The sequence below is a fragment of the Equus asinus genome, chromosome X (genome assembly GCF_041296235.1).
Source record: "Equus asinus isolate D_3611 breed Donkey chromosome X, EquAss-T2T_v2, whole genome shotgun sequence".
In the NCBI taxonomy this organism is placed as follows: domain Eukaryota; kingdom Metazoa; phylum Chordata; class Mammalia; order Perissodactyla; family Equidae; genus Equus; species Equus asinus.
In genome coordinates, this window is record NC_091820.1 from 110,725,642 (window position 1) to 110,745,551 (window position 19,910).

Genomic DNA, 19,910 nt, shown 5'->3' on the forward strand with positions numbered 1-19,910 from the left:
TTTCAGAAAGACACATTTTTCTTGAAAGTCAAATAGTCAAGTGATGACTTTTCCTTAAGACAGTCAGTGATTTTCTTAAGCAAAAGTAGTTATTTATAGTCATTGCCCACCTCTTCATAAAACTGAGAAAAAAATCCTTAACATAACTGACAAGTTATGTTAAATCTTAAATCTTCATGTATAGCTCAGATGGAAAGGGCTTTCCTCTAGACAACAGTGAGTAGATGTGTTAGTCAGGGTAGGTTAGACTCTTTTGTGGTAACAAATAAACCCTGAGATTTCAGTGGCTTAACACAAAGGTTTATTTCTCACTCACACAAAGTCCTATGAGACGTTTCCTGTCTGAACAACTCTCCTAGAAAGGTTTCCTCTAAGTGGTGAACTCAGTGATCCAGGTTCCCTGCATTGCACTCTGCCCTCAGAGTCCCTCGCTTCCAGCTACACCAACAGCAGAGAGATTCAGCATAAAAATTATGAGGGCTATTGTATGGGGCAGGCCTGGAAGTGGCAGTGATGAATCCCACCCACTTCTATGGCCAGAACAAAACCACATGGCCTCACTTGGCTCAAAGGAAAGCCGGGAAACATAGGGTAGCACATGGATATTGGTATACGGTCTCTGCCATAATAGGCTTTGTTTTTGGTGTAACTACTTGAGTACGTGAAACAAGCCCTCAACTTGAATTTACCACAGCTTTACCATCCTTCATACCTTATCCTTGTACATGACTTTCAGTTGAAATTATTCTCATAAAGTCATCAATAAACTTAAAGTTCTTCCCTATCTTGGTTAATTGTGTCACCATTCACCCATTTACTCAAATCCAAAATTTAGAAGTTATCCTTGTTTCCCCTACATGGAAACTAGAAAAGAGAGAGCCAAAGAGCCCAATGCAGGGTGATTCCAAAGCAGCCCCCAGGAATATCACAGTCCAATAGGAAGGCATATTCCTACAATGAAGATGGGTTGATAGCGTTACTTGTTAAGAGAATCCCAATATTTCCCTAATTTTTCATTGTAGTGTGATAGCCCATTAAGATTCCCCTAAAAGGAAGAGGGTGCCCTGAATATCCAATGTGAGTATTCAGGTCTGCTTAGCAATCATATTTCTCACAGTCAATAAATAAACAGACATTCTGATTCATATATTAGTACCTTATGAGCTGGACCATTCATTGATTCATATTCAACAAATACTGAGTGCCTACTAGCCTACTACGTGCTATGACACTGTTCTAAGTGCCAGAAATATAGAAGCCTACAAGACAGACAAAACCCCTGCCCTCGTGGAGCTTATATTCTAGTGGGCTAAAGAGAAACAGGTTTTTTAAGGAAAATATATAGTATGTCAGATAGTGATAAATTCTACAGAGAAAAACAAAACAGGGAAGGAAGCAATGATGGAAGCAGAAAGACCTGTTAGGAGGAAATTCCAATAATGTAGGTGATAGACGACAAATTTTAAAGAGAAAAATTGGTGTCAGGCATGACTACAAGATTTTTGGCCTGAGTTACCAAAAGAACCAAGTTTCCACTTACTGAGATGGGGAAGACTAGGAGAGGGGCAGATGTGGTGGAGAAGACTAGGAGTTTGGTTTGAGACACATTAGGCTTGAGATGCCCATTAGATGTCCAAGTGGAGCTATTAAGGAGGCATCTGGGTATGAGAATCTGGAGTTCAGGGGAGAAATCTGGGATGGAGATACATATTTGAGAGTCATCAGGACATAGATGGTATTTACAGCCTCAAGACTAGATGAGACCACCATGGAGATCAGTTTAAACAGAGAAGAGGCTCAAGGACCGAGCCTGGAGCACTCCAATATTTAGAGGCTGTGGAGATGAGGAGGACCTAGCAAAGGAGACTGAGAAGGAGCGATCAATAGTTATCAAGAGTCAGTCTCCTGAACCAGCTCGCTGCAGGGTATACTGATAAAGCTGAATTTCTGGATGCATGAAGCTAAGGAATAGATAGCAGCGACCCCCACCAAAGTCCTGCTATCTTGTGAAGTCTGGCTAAGTAGTCAGTCAGACTTTCCCTTTGAGATCTCTCAAATGCAACAAACCTCCTGCAAATTCTATGCAAAATAGCAGCAGCATGGCAATATTGTGGTAGTTATGGCTAGTCTCTGGTTCGGGACATTAAACACCAGAACTATACATGCCACACTTGCAAGAGGAGCTCAGCCCTGTGAGCTCCAACCAGGCCTTCATGCCCAATCTTGGAGAACATCCAGAAGAGACACTGAAAACCATTCCCAGTGCCCCAGTAGCAAAGGGCTTGCAGCCGGCTGCTGCTACTTTCATTGCAGCTGCCAACACCAGCTGACCAGAAGTAAAGGAACACTTACACTACAACAGCTGGACCTTACCAGCAGGGTAGGCTGAGGATGAGGGTTAAGTTAGGGTTAGAGTTGGGTTAAGGTTAGAACTCCTTGCCTGTGATGGGCTAAGTCCCAATTGCCTCAAACTTCTCAGATGTTCCCTCCACATTCTGCTGTAACTGAAACCTTCGCTGTCTGCTGGCCCCTCTAAAGTGCTAGCTCTTTATTCGCTCATCTCCCCACAGCTGAATGCCTTAGAGAGTGCCAAGAGGTGGAGTTGGAGCTCTCTTTGCTCCCCAAGGCCACTTTCTGATATTTGCTTCTCCCTACTCTTGAGAAACCTCTGGCTCCTCCTTGGCTCACACCATCCTGTTATTTCATCCTCTCCCCATCCTGGTGGTAGTCTTCTGTCACCATCCTGGTCACAGCTCTCTTTCATAAAGGCTTTAGTTCTTGACTCACTTTCTGTCCTCTTCGTCCCAACTTCTCCAGTCCTTCTCAGTGATTTCAACATTCACATGGCCAACCACCCAGCACCCTGGCCTCTTGTTTCCTCAATCTGCCCATTGCCAATGATCACTGCCATTTGGGGAAGCATTTCACAACTCAGAGCACCAGTATGGGGCCTTGTATCTTGAAGGTCCATGTACATCAATGAGTTCTTTTCATTAGTACATCAACATACCATTTCCAGAAGTTGACAAGCCTTTAGTACAGGAAGTACATAAAAGCATGTATAATTTTTATTAGGAATTAGGCCTGTGCTTCATTCTTTTCTGTTGAATTCAACATAGGTCAGTGATTACAAAGTTTAACAGTGGATGAAGATAAACCCCCAACAATACAAAAATACATATGCACAAGGTTATTCATTACAACATTGTTTATAACTAGAAAATATTGGAAACAATTTAAATGTCCACATGTGGGAATGTGGTTGAATAAACTATGGTACATTCATACAGTAGAGCACTATATGGCTGCAAAGAAGAGTGAGAAAAATCTCTGTGAAATGAGTTGCAGTAACTCCCAGGATATAGCACACAGTGGAAAAAACAAAGTACCAAAGATATATCTATAGACTGTCACCTTTTATGTAACAAAGAAAGGGAGATATTTTCATACAAACACTTATACACAAATGTTTATAGCAGCTTAATTCATAATAGCCAAAAACTGGAATCAGTCCAAATGTCCACCAACAGATGAAGGGATAACCAAACTGTGGTACATCCATACAATGGAATACTACTCAGCAATAAAAAAGAAGAAATTGTTGATGAACACAACAACATGATGAATCTCAAAGGCATTACACTGAGCGAAAGAAGCCAGTCTCAAAAGGTTACATTCTATATGTTTCCATTTATATGACATTTCAAAGGGCAAAACTACAGGGACAGAGAACAGATTAGTGTTTGCCCAGGGCTGGAGGCTGGGGAGACCTTGACTACAAAAGGGCAGCACATGAGAATTCTGGGGGCTGACAGAGCTGTTCTGTATCCTGATCGTGGTGGCGAGCACACAGATCAATACACGTTAAAACTCATAGAACTCTACACCAAAACAAGGTAATTTTACTGTACATAAATTGAAAAAAGTGTAGTGGTAGAGTAATTAAAATGTGACAAGTTTAGTCGTAGGTCTTCAGATAGGTATCAGAAATGTATCATTCCATCCTCTGGTCCATCTCTTAGTGTTCTAAAAATATCAGCAACCAAGAAACTAAAAGTATGTGATTACCATGAAAAACCACTGAAATTTGGATTACCCTGGCCAGGTAAACAGGAGCAAATTCAACTCCATTATGTGACATATGTATCCCCAGCATAGTTCCTAATATAGAGTAAGTATCCAATAAACATTTGCGGAATGAATAAATGAGTGAGTGAGTGAGTGAGTGAATGAATGAAAAGGCTCACACATTTCGATATGAAACCTTCCTGATTCAAACATCATCAAAAGTTTTGAAGCACAATGGAGGGACACTCAAGCATCGCCTAAAGTTAATACAGTGTGCCAGGGGATAAAAATGCAAAAGCTGTGGAAGCCACTCTTTATAGTGTCATATTTAACCGCAAAGGTTAGAGCTGCTGAAGTCATTGTTGACACACTTGCCACAACTGCTGCTAAAGACATGGTGAAAATGATGATTGGGAAGAAAGCAAGCATCTCTGTCAAATATCACAGCTCACTTTAGAATTAGAGATGTGCTAGAAACTTAAAACGGCAGATATCCAAAGGAGAACAGATTGGTGGTTACCAGAGGGGAAGGGGGTGGGAGGCGGGTGAAAGGGGTAAAGGGGCACATGTGTATGGTGATGGATAAAAACTAGACTATTGGTGGTGAGCACGATGCAGTCTATACAGACACTGACACATAATGATGTATGCCTGAAGTCACACAATGTTATGAACCAACATGACCTCAATAAAATATTTTTTTAATTAAGTTTATTGAAAAACAACAACAAAAATGGAAAATATCCAATTTCTGAGAAGGCTGATATTATTCACTGTGGATCCACCAGTCTTGTGCTTTGAGCTAATCTTTTGCTATTTATCATATATGACCTAAATAAATAATTTCATGAAGATGTTATGTTCCATTAATCTTTTTCAACTAGTACAACTGGAGAAGAGATTTCCTTCCTTCCTCCTTTCCTCCTTTCCTTCCATCTTTTCTTTCTTCTTTCTTTCCTTTCTTCCTTCTATCCTTCCTTCATTCATCTAACAAATGATTAATGAGCACTGCATGCCAGCCAGTGTTCCAGGCACAGGAGACACAGCTATGAATAAGAGACAAGATCCCTTCCCTCATGGATCTTACATTCTGGTAAGTGGAAGCAAACAGTAAACCAGCAAAAGAAAAATAGCAGATAGGGATAAACGCTATACAGAGAACTGAAATGGGGCCATATTTAGAGTGAATGGGGGCTCTGTAGATTGGGTGGTCAGGCCAGCCCTTCGAAAGGAGATAACATTTCAGTTGAGCTCTGAATGACAAGAAGGAACCAGCTCTGCAAATATCTGAGGAAAGAATTTTCCAAGCAGAGAGAGCAGCTAGAGCAGCGGTTCTGGAAAGGAATGGCACTGCCTCCTAGGAGGCATTTTGGAAATTGGGGGACGGGGGTGCTGCAATGATTGGGGGACTCTACCGGCATTTAATGGGCAAGGGCCAAGGATGCTGCACATCTGCAATGCACAAGACTGTCCCACATCTTTCATGGCTTTCAAAGATCTCACCAGGGGCTGGCCCCGGGGCCGAGTGGTTAAGTTCGCGCACTCCACTGCAGGCGGCCCAGTGTTTCGTTGGTTCGAATCCTGGGTGCGGACATGGCACTGCTCATCAAACCACGCTGAGGCAGCGTCCCGCATGCCGCAACTAGAAGGACTCACAACGAAGAATATACAACTATGTACTGGGGGGCTTTGGGGAGAAAAAGGAAAAAAATAAAATCTTTAAAAAAAAAATCAAAATCTTAAAAAAAAAAAAGATCTCACCAGACATCCATGTCGGTGGAAAGCTGTTTATGATTATCAGAGTCGAGAACTTAACTCTGCTTTACTCAAAAAGACAAAACATCTTTTGCACAGTCTTTATGTACACGGAATTTCCCAGGAATGCAAGTACCATGTAAATAGAAGGTGGATTTTATGTTGTTTCATTTAGAACTTCAGCAAGAGTTGCTCGACATTTCAAAACCAACACCTCCCCGATGGCAAGGCCATGTCACAGAAAATACTGCACCTAATGGGATGCTTCAGGGAAAACTGACGATGGAGGAGAGATTGTGTTGTTTTTTTTTTAAGGAAGATTAGGCCTGAGCTAACATCTGCTGCCAATCCTCATCTTTTTGCTGAGGAAGATTGGCCCTGAGGTAACATCCCTGCCCATCTTCCTCTACTTTATATGTGGGATGCCTGCCGTAGCATGGCTTGACAAGCAGTGCGTAGGTCCACACCCAGGATCCAGGCCAGCGAACCCGGGCCGCCAAAGTGGAACATGCGAACTTAACTGTTGCCCCACCAGGCTGGCCCCAGGAGAGATTGTTTTTAATTGATAATACACACCCATGGTAAAGAGAAAAGAGGGGGACAGCAAACAGTACAAAAGAGTACATAGTCAAAAGTCAACCCCCTTCCACCTCTGTTCCCAATCTCCCAGTTCCCTTCCCTAGAAATAACTGCTTATCAGTTTTTTTGGATATCCTTCTAGAGGAATTATCTCATTTTTATTTAAAAGAAAGGCTGGCAGGAAGGAAAGAGGGAAGGAAGAAAGGAAGGTAGGGAGGGAAGGGAGAGAGAGGGAGGGAGGAAGGAAGAGGGAGAAAAGAAAAAACCCATATAAATGAATATTTATTTGTTTGAGCATGAAAAAATGCAAGGAAGGAGGTACACACCCCCCCCAAGCTCTTACCGTGGGTCACCTCAGAGCGTATGCAGGGGGACTGAACTTTAATACACTTCTGTACTGTTTGTCTTGGTACGACAGGTATACAGTACTTTTGTAATTTATAAAATTCCATAAGGTTAAAGAATAAAAGACAAATTAAGAGAGCAGGAATCAACCAACATCGGTATAAATACAGCAAGATAAACTATAATCTAAGAAACATCAGCAAGTCCAACTAAGGTAATGGACTGAGAGAAGATTTCACTCAGGGAGAAGAGAAACTGCAAACGAGAGTTGGAGAATTAAAAAACTGTTAGCATCTTCTAGGACCTGACTAGGGTGACAGGAGGCTGCTTACTTGCTTGAATAAGCCAGTCACCTTTCTCCTTATGTTACAATACTACTTCTAAGATTTTTTTTTACTGTCTGCCCCTTTCCTTTTTATTTTTAGTTATCATATATTTATTTAACTTTTTTTCATTTTTTTCCTCCCCAAAGCCCCAGTACATAGTTGTATATTCTAATTGTAAGTTCTTCTAGTTCTTCTATGTGAGCCACCACCACAGCATGGCTACTGACAGACCAGTGGTGAGGTTCCTCGTCCGGAGACTGAACCCAGGCCGCTAAAGTGGAGCATGCCAAACTTTAACTGCTAGGCAATCAGGGCTGGCTCATCATACATTTTTTTTTAATTTTTTTCAAGTAATTTTATTGAGATCTTAATGGTTTATAACATTGTGTAACTTCAGGTGCACATTATTATCTATCAGTTTCTGAATACACTTCATTGTGCTCACCCCCAGTACTCCAATTTTCATCCATCACCATACATAAGTGCCCCTTTATCCCTTTTGCCCACCCCCCAACTCCCTTCTCCTCTGGTAACCACTAATCTGTTCTCTTTGTCCATGTGTTAGTTTATCTTCCACATATGAGTGAAATCATGCAGTGTTTGTCTTTGTCTGGCTTATTTCACTTAACATCATACCCTCAAGGCCCATCCATGTTGTTGCAAATGAGACGATTCTGTCTTTTTTAATGACTGAGTCATATTCCATTGTGTGTACACACCTCATCTTCTTTATCCATTCATCTGTAGAAGGGTACTTGGGTTGCTTCCCCATCTTGGCTATTGTGAATAATGCTGCAATGAACATAGGGGTGCATAAGTCTCTTTGGATCACTGACATCAAGTTCTTTGCATAAATACCCAGTAGTGGGACAGCTGGATCATATGGTAGTTCTATTTTTAATTTTTTGAGAAATCTCCATACTGTTTTCCATAGTGGCTGCACCAGTTTGCATTCCTACCAGCAGTGTATGAGGGTTCCCTTTTCTCTACATCCTCTCCAACATTTGTTGTTTTTTGTCTTGGTGGTTATAGCCATTCAGACCAGTGTAAGGTGATATCTCATTGTAGTTTTGATTCACATTTCCTTATTAATGAGCCATGTTGAACATCGTTTCACGTGTCTGCATACGTTTATTTTTAACATAGCATCCCAGTTTCACATCACGTGCATTTTCCAAAGTTGGAGACCCTTAACCTGCTGTGTTCTTTACAGACTTTTCAACAAGCGTGCAAAAGAGGCAGTAAGCTTAGCTTGAGTCTACAAGTCACAATATAGGACACCCTGAGGAACTGCTTTATGTTTAAGGTCAATATACAGAAAGTTCCCAATGCTTAGCAAATGAATGGGACTCTGGCTGAGTAAAATATTAACACACCTTGTTATGTTAGTACATTATCAGGAAAAGACAGAAGGAAGCAAATATATCCTTTGCTGTTACTCTTACTGTTCAACGTACCTGCAGTGAAAAAATATACATTTTTACTTTCGAGGTTAAAATAGACCGTCAGCTCATGATCTCTCCAGGCCCACTGCTAGGGAGACTAAAATGGCACTTCCCGCCTCTGGCTACTTGAACATCTGATTCTCGCTGAAGACAAAAAGAAGGGCAGTGCTAAGGAAAAGGGCATAGCTGGTTCCCAAGGTGGGTGCAGCTGAAGCTCTCACAGAAATTGAATGGCCTTAAAATGAAACAAAAACAATACAACTCAGTTGAGCTGATCTCCTTTGGCTCCAACTGGGTTATTGCATCAACTGTTCCATCCCCGGGGCAGAGCTCCCTGACGGGGCTCTAGGATCTAGTCCTGCTGGCCAACGGAGCGCTTTAGGACAGAACTGGTACCTGAAGATTTCCTTACTGTAGCCCCCAAGTTCCAGTTCAAGCTCTCTTAAAGTCCAGTGTCCTCTGGTCTTCAGCGTCTCCAACCTGCTTTCTCCAACCTCTCCCAGCCACGAAATTAGCTGAGAGCAACACAGGAGGATTCACAAAACATGAAAAATAAGCATTCCCCAGTTGTCAAGAGCAGAGCCAGGCTTCTGTGACTAGAACAAGTCCTCTCAGTCTAAAGCCTGTGATGCCATTTAGAACAGCTTCATCATCATGTGTGTCAGTAAGGGTATAAAATAACTTAAGAAGCCTGAAAGCAACCGCGTGCCTGGGATGTCTTATACTAACAGACTGCTGACTGCCCCTTTCATTTCATTATTATTATTGATGTGGCTTTTTTTTTCCTTTTTCTCCCCAAAGCCCCCCGGTACATAGTTGTATATTCTTCGTTGTGGGTCCTTCTAGTTGTGGCACGTGGGATGCTGCCTCAGCGTGGCTTGGTGAGCAGTGCCATGTCCGCGCCCAGGATTCGAACCAACGAAACACTGGGCCGCCTGCAGCGGAGTGCGCGAACTTAACCATTTGGCCACGGGGCCAGCCCCTGATGTAGCTTTTTAAAAAGAGAGACAAGGAGAAATTTGAAATTTTTTTTTAACTTATCAAATTCCTTCTTGGATTCTGGCCAAATCACTCTTAGCCCTTCTTTGTCTCTACTGTCCTCTTAGCTAACAGAGACACTGAAAGTGTCCCTACTCCAGTTACACTCTGCAGTCATAGTGGATGCTACTGTAGCTGTTAGTGGATGTTAGTGGATAAAACCGACCTAGATTTGAATCCTGACTGCCTGGTAGTAGTTGTGTGACCTTGAGCAAGTTGATCTTTCTGTCTTGGTTCTCTCCTGTGTAAAATATCTAATCATAGCTAACACATACATAGTGCTTACCTGTCTCATTGTTCCTTTAATCCTTACAACAACTCCTAGAGGAAGAAACTATAGATGAAGCAACTGAGGCACAGAGAGGCTGAGTGACTTCCCCAAGGTCACACAGCTGGTAAGCTGCAGAGCCAAGATTCTAAAGCAGGTTCCAGAGTCCAAGCTCTAACCCCCACACCCACAACCTCTCCAAATCAGGGCAATAATGAGGACCCACCTCCTCAGGACTGTTTTGAGGATTAAATGAGATGATGTCTGTAAAGCCCAATACTTGACAAGGGCCTGATAGGTAACAGCTGTTTATATTATAGAAGGTTTTCCTTCTGCACTGGGAAGTCTGCAAGGCTTTTTCTTGGGCAGAAAAAACAGAGGTTGGAGAGAAGAGAACCGAGGCGGGAGGGGGAAAAGGGCGAGGTGGAAGGTGGAAAGGGAGAAAATGGGTAAACAGGCAGCGAGGCAGAGGCAGCACTGACCGCTTGGAAACAAGAAGTCTAGCTGGGCGACAGGCCCCATGGCTGAGTGGTTAAGTTCACACGCTCCGCTTCTGCCGTCCAGGGTTTCGCTGGTTTGGATCCTGGGCGCAGACATGGCACCGCTCATCAGGCCATGCTGAGGCGGTGTCCCACGTGCCACAACCAGAGGCACTCACAACTAGGATACGCAACTATGTACCGGGGGCCTTTGGGGAGAAGAAGAAGGAAAAGAAAAGAAGATTGGCGACAGATGTTCGCTCAGGGCCAATCTTTAAAAAAAAAAAAAGGTGCCCTGGGAAAAGCAAAGCGGGAACTTAAGAAAAACCAAAAAAAGTCTAGCTGGCTAGGCCTTGAGACAACATGGTGACTCTTTCTCAACTGCAAACAGAAACTTGCCAACTGCAGAGCAGACAGAAATCGGCGAGGCCTCGTCCCGGGACCGCCTCCTCGACCCCACCCCGGCTCCGAGGCCGCCTGGGGCGGAGCCGGCTTCCCGGCCGGCCCGCGGGGACGCCCCACGCCGGGCGGGGCCCCGCCGCCGGGAGCCCGGGAGCCCGGGAGCCCGGGAGCCCCAGGCCGAGCCACGCGGGCTCCGGGGCCGGGCGGGCGGGGCGCGATGGCGACTTGGCGGCGGGACGGCCGGCTGACGGGCGGCCAGCGGCTGCTGTGCGCCGGGCTGGCGGGGGCGCTCAGCCTCAGCGTCACCGCGCCGCTGGAGCTCGCCACCGTGCTGGCACAGGTCAACGGAGCGCGGGGACCGTGGGCCGCGGGGCTGCGCGCGTGGCGGGCCGAGGGGCCCCGCGCCCTGTGGAAGGGGAACGCGCTGGCGTGCCTGCGCCTCTTCCCCTGCAGCGCCGTGCAACTCGCCGCCTACCGCAAGTAAGAGCGGGCGGGCGGCCCCCGGGCGGGGGGCGGGTCCGCGGGGGTTCCGACCCGCCCAGGGGCCCGCGATCGGGGCCCTACCTGGGCCCCAGCCCTTCTCCGGATCGCGTGGGTGCCCCTCGGGGCAGTTTGGCCCAAAGGCGCGGTCCCCATGATCTTCACTTTCTCTTGGGATTCCTGCCCTGCCAGGTGCAGTTCCGTGGGGCGCAGCCCTGGCCCGGAAAGGGTCGGCCTCGAGGTTGGACGAGCAAGGAGATGGAATGGGGCGGAAGGACATTTGGGGGGAAGGAGTGAAGAGATCTCCAGAGAGATGGCTCCTAACCATTCCCACCGTCCACCAACTTGGCAAATTTTGCCTTGGCTGGTTTAGGAGAGAGACCCTTTTGAAGGTGTGGGTATGCGAGTGTGTCTGTGTGACCACAGCCCCGAGAAGAAAGTGTCTGGCAGGAGGAGAGGACCCAATCCATTGCCACAAAAAGGCCACAGATTTCTACACCCCACCCCCACACCTAAATGAAGCTTGCCTTTAGAGTCCAGGAGATGCCGCAGCTTCCCCTCCCCGAGCTGCAACCCGTCCCCCCAGCCCACTGACTCACCCCACTCTCGCCGCCCACTGACCTCAGAATTTGGGCTTTTTCCACCTTCTCTAGCAACAACAGCAGCTTCTTAGGAAACGATCTAAAGATGTAAATGCTGCATGAGTCTTAAAGCTTTCTCAGAGCTCAGAGATATTTGCATTTGAACTGAAAACAACACCTAAAAGAATGGAATGGTAGTGATGGAGTTTCAGGAAGAGACGTTTCTGTTTGGGGGGATGGTTCCTGTGTTCCTCATTCGGTGGGTACGGCGCCAGCTCTGGAGAATGGCCATGGCTCTGAACTAGTCAAACAGCCCAGGCTTGACCACCTACCTACTTCAGCCTTGAAGGCTAGCAAAGGAATTTGCCTTTGGCTCTGGGAGGCCACAGCTGGAAGGTTCACTTGGCAGCTGACAAACTGGATGTCATCATCCTTATTACTGAGTCCTCTAGACCAGCACTCATTTCGCCTATGCCTGAGCGTAGAGTTACCTTGTCTTCCTTTGGGGAGGGAAGGTAGTGAGATCAGGGGCATTTCTGTCGAGTCTCTCTTTTCTCCCAGCCCCCGTTGCCCTCAGCAACATCTGGCCTGCAGCCTGTAAACAGTTCTCCTTTGAGTTTTAAGGACTCACTTTCTCCTCACTCCACTGTATTCTCCACAAAGTGGTGTGGAAATCTTCCTTTGGAATGTGTACCAAGGGGAAGGAGGGAGAACTTCAAAGGCTGGTATAAGTCTTGTGGCATTTCTGCTAACCACCTAGTATATATACATCATTGGCTTTTTTGGACAGCTTTATTGAGGTATCATTGACATATAAAAATTGTATATATTTAAGGTGTACAACTTGATGTTTTGAAATGATCACCACAATCAAGCTAATTAACATATCCATCACCTCTATGTAATTGTCAATTTGTGTATGTGTGTACATCATTGGACTTTTACAACTCTTGCCTCCTGCCCTGGAAGGTCCACAGGGCAGGAAGTATTATGCCCATTTTACAGATGCAGAACTGGGCTCACACCAGCCTCACTGCTCGTCAGTGACAGAGCTGAGCTCCACCACCTGGCCTTCTGACTCCAGATCCCATACTCTGTTACGTCACACTGCCTTTCTCTCTGCATTCATTTGACGTTAATTTAGTTAGGCTTCATTAAGTACCCGCTGTGTGCATGATGCTGGGGACAGTGCAAGGATGAAAGGGGCCTGGTCCCTGTGCCCCAAGAGCTTACAGAGTAAGAGAAGAATAAGATCAGTGTGTCCGTAGCAAGTGATTGCCAGAGATAAAGTGCTATAGAAATTCACACTTTGGATGAGGCATAAGGAGGAGGAGATGTGAAGACTTCACAGAGGAGAAAAACCATCTGAGTTTGGTCTTGAGAGAATGAGTAGGAGTTCACTGGGCAAAGATGGGGAGAAAGATACTGCAAGTTAACGTCACGAGCAAAGAAACAGAGGCAGGAAGGCATGCAGCATGACTGGAGCATAACGTGTGTCTACAGTGGTAATGGGAAATACAGCCAGAAAAGCAGGTTCGAATGAGATCTTGGAGGGCCGGGTTAAGGAGTTTGAACTTTACTTAGTATGCAAGGATAGCTGTGGGAGATCGGGTGGGGGAGTGCTGTGATTAAAGCAATTCGACAGCAATTATTGGTGGTGGCAGGGCAGTCCAACCAGAGAGGAGGAAGACTAGGGGTGGCAGGACCAGTTAGGAACCTGTTTCACCAGTCCATGTGGCAACTGAGGGCACCTGAAATTGGCTGGCAACAGTGGGAGCGGAGAAGAGGGGATGTGTGGGAGAGGAAGAACAGATAGTTACACAGGCTAGGTTTGCTAATAATTTTTTGCTGCAAGGTTATTTTCTTTCTGGAAACTAAGAGGAAGCATTTCAGTGAATGGCTAGACATAGAAAGCAAAGAGGTCGATTAAGCATGGAGCCATCCTTACTACGTAAAGACTATACCTTTGGTCCATCATTATACTGATTCATCTCTAGTGTTTCCTGACCATGAATTTGCAAAACAGTTGGCTGGGGCTAATGGTACAGCCTATGATCGTGGGTTTGAACAAAGCATACACATCCAGAACGTTCAGGGAATGGAGTGGTTACATGACTCTACACATTGGTAGAGCTGGAGCTTGAAACCAGGTCTTCTGGCTCCTTAGTCCAGGGCTCTGCCCCCCCATCGCACAGCTGAAATGTCTGTGTATTTACGATCAAAAGAGTCCACTCAGTAGAGTTAATTAGGAGCTAGGTTCTTGTAATAAACAAATAATACCTAACACAATGGATGGCTTTCAAATGCATCAAAAGTAGGCCCTCACCCGCCTTTACCCCACGACCGCTTGCCTAGCTGTATAAACATTGGTTTGGGGGCCTGCAGCTCTGAGGTTGTTCATAACCGATGCCATTTCCTTATTGTGTAACCACTTCATGAGCTTGTGTTTGGCTGCTAACATGTTAGGTTGAAGTGTTGGCAGTTCTAATTACAAGTATCCAGGGTGTGTGTAATATCCGTGTGGCTGAAAGGAAGGGGTTAGTGCTGTTCACCATCCTATCCAGGCTCGCTAGAAAAAGCTTTTGTGCATGTGGGGGTGGGAGGAAGAGCAGAAGGGGAACAGTGCTGTCACAGCCAATCAGACAGGAGCTTAAGATGTGGGGACCAGAATGACACCATTGTTGGCCTATTAGGGTAGCCTGCCTTGACTCTGATTCTAAGGGGAAGGATTGGTGGTCCTTGTCTCTGTATCAGATGGTAAGAGTCTGAGAAAAAAGGATTTATTTTGGTTCTTCTTTTTAATTATGTATATCTGATAGTTAGACCCTATTTTATAGAACAATCTGATATAGGACAGGGTTCCTCTTCCTAGTTCGAGTCCTTCAGTGAACCGAGGGCCTACCTCCTGTCCTATTGTCCCTCCAGTCATTTCCTTGACAGGACTGTGAACTCTCTTATGATCTATGTGAGTGCTAGCACAGTGTCTAGCACATTGTAGAGGTTCGATGAATGGGGAATTAATTAATTGATGCCCTGGAACTGGCCAAGTGGGATGGGGAATGAGTGAAGCGATGAGGATGAATGGTGTTTCTTTTGGCATTTCAAACTCCACTTTCTTCTAGATTGTTCCAGCTTGCTGCAGACCACCCCTCCAGTCAAGCATGTCCACCCCCTCTGTCTCCCCCGTCTCTCCTAAGGTTCCCCTCCAACTTGATTAGCTAGGGGAGCGAGGAGGGAGGAACGAGGAAGTGTGCAGGCAGTGAAACTGAGGCGAATGGCCCGTTGGTGAATGCCTGCTTTAGTTACCTGTGCCTTTAAAATGTAACTGGTTAACTCAAACGACTGTTTCAGTTGGTGCAGTTAAGGTGGGTTGACAAAATGAAGTCACGGCCTGACGAGCGGTGCCATGTCCACAGCCAGGATCCGAACGGGTGAAACCCTGGGCCGCCACAGCGGAGTGCGAGAACTTAACCAGTCGGCCGCGGGGCCCGCCCCTGAAGGGGATGTTTTTAATCAATGACTGTTTACTCCGGAGCAGAGGAGCTGTTCTAGAACCCCTTAAGTGCTTTCATCTGAACACCCACTTTTCTTATGTATCGCACAGAGGGCCCCAGCCTGCTGCCAAACTGAAGAAGCAGGAAACGCAGCTCTTCACTGGCAGTTTGAAAGCCAAGGAACTGGGGATGCTCTCATTTTTAAAAAGATGCAATACTTCTATTTTAGCCTAGCTCTGTTCACTTTTCTTTTATTCAAACCCTTGCTATCCCTCTCCCTCTTTCCCTACCCCACTGTCTGGCAGAAAATATTATTTTTCCTTGTTTCCAAGCCCTTTTTGATTTTTCCCTATCAGCAAGAAGGAGTAAAATTCCTGGCCAGGGAATGGGTACCGTGTAAAAGTCCCCTAATAACAACGTCTGAGGCCCTCATGATTGGGGGTGCACCACTTCCAAAAGGAAGGGTGTCACAGAGCGGCCTTCTATTTTGCTTTGGAAAAGTCCACTCAAAGCCATTTTTTGCTAAATTGTAAAATTGCAGAGAAACGCAAAGAATAATCTAGCAAATACTCATATATCCACCATCCAGAACTGACATGTAGGATAATAATATAAAAGATACTTCGAGTATCTTTTTTTATTTTTTTATTTTTATTTATTTATTTATTTTTTGAGGAAGATTAGCCCTAAGCTAACATCTGCCAGTCCTCCTCTTTTTGCTGAGGAAGACTGGCCCTGAGCTAACATCTGTGCCCACCTTCCTCTACTTTATATGTGGGATGCCTACCACAGCATGGCTTGCTGAGCAGTGCCATGTCCGCACCTGGCATCCGAACTGGCAAACCCCGGGCCGCCGAAGCGGAACGTGCACACTTAACCACTGCGCCACCAGGCCAGCCCCCAAGTATCTTTTTTTAATACAAGGAATAAAATATTGCAGATAAAGCTGAAGTCCTCTTCATTCTCATTCCCAGTCCCACCTATTCTCTACCTCCTGAAGGTCCATTTTACACTTTTTAGCATGTATCTGTATCTATCCATGAATAATATAAGGTATGGTTTTGTGGGTGTGTTTCTTAATTTAAATAGATGGTTATCATACACTATAGGTCACTGCAACTTTTTTCACTCAACTTTATGCTTTTATGATTTATCCATGTTAATGCATATTTCTAAGCTCTTTCATTTTAACTATAGTAACCGTTGTATGAATGTACTACAATTTATCCATTCCCCTGCCAATGGATATTTAGGTTGTTCCACTTTTTCACACTTAGAAACAATGCTATGTGTGTCTTCATATGTACGCGTGCAAGATGGAATTGCTGGGGTGAAAGCAGGCATTCTTTCGATTTTACTAGGTACTGCCAAGTGGCCGTACCAATTTATACTTCTGCCCACAGTGGTGAGAGTTCCCGTTTCCACACGTCCTCACGATCGCTTGATATTATCAGACTTTTTAATCTTTGCCAATTGCTAGGTGAGACATGGTATCGTGTTATTGTTTTTATTTTATTTCCTGACAACTAGTGGGGTGGTGCATCTTCTCCTATAATTATTAAACCAATATATTTTTTAAACTCAAATACTGGGGATGCTCAAAGTCATCATTTCAAGCAATTTCGTTTCTTTTAAGTTTTAACAAAACCAAAGGAGCACATTTCAGTTCTGTATTTACCACGTACTTCTGTTCATTTACACCCCCCAGGCAAGCCAGGCTTGACAGTTACGCAGATGAAAGGGGAAAATGCTTAAAATGAAGAGAGAAGGGCAGATAAAAATAAGAGGGTTGAGCCTCTCTTCCGTAGAGCTAACTAGAATTATATAAATATAGTAGAAATGACTGTGTGACTCATTAATCCTAACACATGAGGATAGTAATTTTCACTTGTAAAGCCTTTCCGAATCCCGGAAAGCGTTGTGAGTAGTGTGGAGCACTCTAGCACAACCCCTGGCTGATTCCCTTGGGCTTTTCCCCCTGTTTTCTCCCAGGTTTGTCGTGTTGTTCACGGATGACCTGGGCCATATTTCCCAGTGGAGCTCCATCATGGCTGGGAGTCTCGCAGGCATGGTTTCTACCATTGTGACATATCCTACAGACCTCATCAAAACCCGCTTGATTGTGCAGAACATGCTGGAACCGTCTTACAGGGGTATCCTCCATGCTTTTTCTACTGTTTATCAACAGGAAGGGTTCCTGGCCCTTTATCGAGGGGTTTCCCTTACTGTTTTAGGTAAGATGGAACTTTTCACCTTGTCCAAGAAAAGGCTGCGTTCTTTGAAATGTATGAATGTATCGTATACCTTCGTTTGTAACCAGTTAAGTCTGTTTTGCAGTCAAGGTCAAAGTCATATGGATTAAATCCATAAAGAGCCAGTTAGCTTCATTCTATTCCATAGCCATGCGCCTCACTTCTGACCTTGGCCTGTCACATCCCAGGGAGGGGAGTAGGACAGAGAGTGGAAGTGGCTCAGCGCAAACCGATAGGAAGACAATCCCGCTCACTCCCCGTCGGACTGCGGGAAGGAGTCTCGGTGTGCATACATATGCGTTTGAGCACAACCAAGGTAGCAACCGTGTCTTCTCTGGTCTTTGTAACCTCTGCCGGGACTACACACCCCCAGGTTACCTGGGACCCCCAGTTGCCAAATCCAATAGACTTTCGCCCTTTAGCTGACCTTTGTTCCTGCATTTGATGAGCTTGATCACCCCTTCATCTGGAAACTTGGCTTATAGGATCCCATAGTCTCCTGGCTGCCTTTCCCACCTTTCTGGCAGCTCTTTCTTATGTGACTCATCTGGTTCATCTGACACTGCCAGCCCCCTACCTATCGCTATTCCCCGGGCTCCTTTAGCTTTCTTTTCACCTTCCAGACCCTCCCTAGGTGGCCTCATCTAAGCTAGTGGCTTAAACAAGCATCATTATACTCTGCTACTCCCAAACTCATCTCTATAAGAACAACAACTAACATTTATTGGTGCTTTCTATGTGCCAGGCACTGTGCTAAATGCTTAGCATACAGTTTCTCATTTAAGCCTCATTTTACAGCTGAGGAAATAGATGCTTTGGGAAGCTAAGTGACTTGCCCAAGTTCACATAGATAGAAAGTGAAAGAGCCTAGCAATGTAATCCCAGAGCCCTCTCTCTCTTAACCACTGACTGCCACCAATTCCCAGTGGCATAACGAATACCTGCTATTGGACGCTTCACCTCTTGCTCCCTTGACGCATCAAACTCAAGACTAAACCTGATGTCCTCATTAGTGTCACATCTGCTCTCCTCCTGCGTTCCCTAATGAATGAGACCGCCTTCCTTTCACCCAGTGGCCCAAGCCAGAAGAAACCTAGACTCCCTTCACCGCCTCCTCTCACGCCACTTCCACTTCAGTCACCAAGTGCTGTCAATTTGACCTCAACTCTCAAGTCTTTCCCCCTTCTCCAGCCCCACCTCCTCTGTCCTAGATCCTGCTCTCATCATCTTTCCCACAGACACTTACCAGAGGCTCCTGCCTGGTCCCAGTCTTGGGTCACTCCTGTTCCAGTCCACCCTGTGTACTGTTGCCAGGATGTGGTGATCTTTCTAAACGCAGGTTGATCATTTCACCACCCTCATTCCACTGCCCTCCTTAACAGCCTTCACTGACTCCTGAGCTACAGGGAAAAGCCCCACTTCCTAATGGCGTACCAGATCCTTCAGACCTGGCCCCAGCCCGTCCTACTTCATCTCCTGCCACTCCTCCGCCTGTACTCATGCTCCATCCATACAGAAATCCTTGCATTTCCTGGAAATACCACTCCCTTTGTACATACTGTTCCCTCTGCCTGGACTGCCTGTCCACTCTCTCAATGTCTGATGAACTCCTACTCATCCCTCAAGACCCAGTTGAAAAGATTTCTATGAAGTCCTTCCTGATTCCCCCAGGCAAAATTAATCTCTCTGATCCTTGTGCACCTAAAGCACTTTGGATAGCCCCCCATGATAGCACATATCAGCTGTCTCCTCCATTAGATAGTGAGCATCTCCAGGAATTAGTCTACTCCTCTTTGTAGTCCTGGCACCTGACATAGGGCCCAGCACATAGCATGAGCTCCATAAACATTTTCTGAGTGAAGGTAAATGAGAGGTTGGTGCATCATTTTTAAATAAATATTATTTATTATTATTATGTAAATACTATATAAAAATTTGTTTAAAATAAACATTATTATAAATATTATAATAAAACTGTTTTTTTAAATAAATGTTATATTTTTCTAAAGATGAGGGACCCCACTTGTGTTATCCCCCCCTTTTTTTTGGTGAGGAAGATTGGCCCTGAGCTAACATCCATTGCCAATCTTCCTCTTTTTGCTTGAGGAAGATTGTCCTTGAGCTAACATCTGTGCCCATCTTCCTCTCTTTTGTATGTGGGATGCTACCACAGCATGGCTTGATGAGCAGTAGGTAGGTCTGTGCCTGGGATCCGAACCTGTGAACCTCAGGCGGTTGAAGCAGAGCACACAAACTTAACCACTACACCCTGGGCTGGCCCATGATTATGGTTCTTTTTAAAGTAAAATTTACATACAGTAAAGTGCATAAAGCTTTAGGGAACCATTTGATGCATTTTGTCAAATGACACAACCCCTATCAAAGTCTAGCACATTAT

At 45.2% G+C, this 19,910-nt stretch overlaps 1 protein-coding gene across 3 annotated transcripts in view; it reads left to right on the top strand.

The window, feature by feature from the left end:
• Positions 1-10,735: 10,735 nt before the first annotated feature.
• Positions 10,736-19,910, top strand: part of SLC25A43 (solute carrier family 25 member 43) — a 37,839-nt gene continuing 28,664 nt past the window's right edge. The window contains exons 1-2 of one of the 3 annotated variants that reach the window (XM_070503179.1): positions 10,736-11,185; positions 17,253-17,494. In XM_070503179.1, the coding sequence (XP_070359280.1) occupies positions 10,923-11,185; positions 17,253-17,494 (505 nt within the window). In that variant the 5' untranslated portion in view covers positions 10,736-10,922. The remainder of the gene's footprint in view (positions 11,186-17,252; positions 17,495-19,910) is intronic. The other 2 variants (XM_070503178.1, XM_014857531.3) reach the window with 2 other exon arrangements.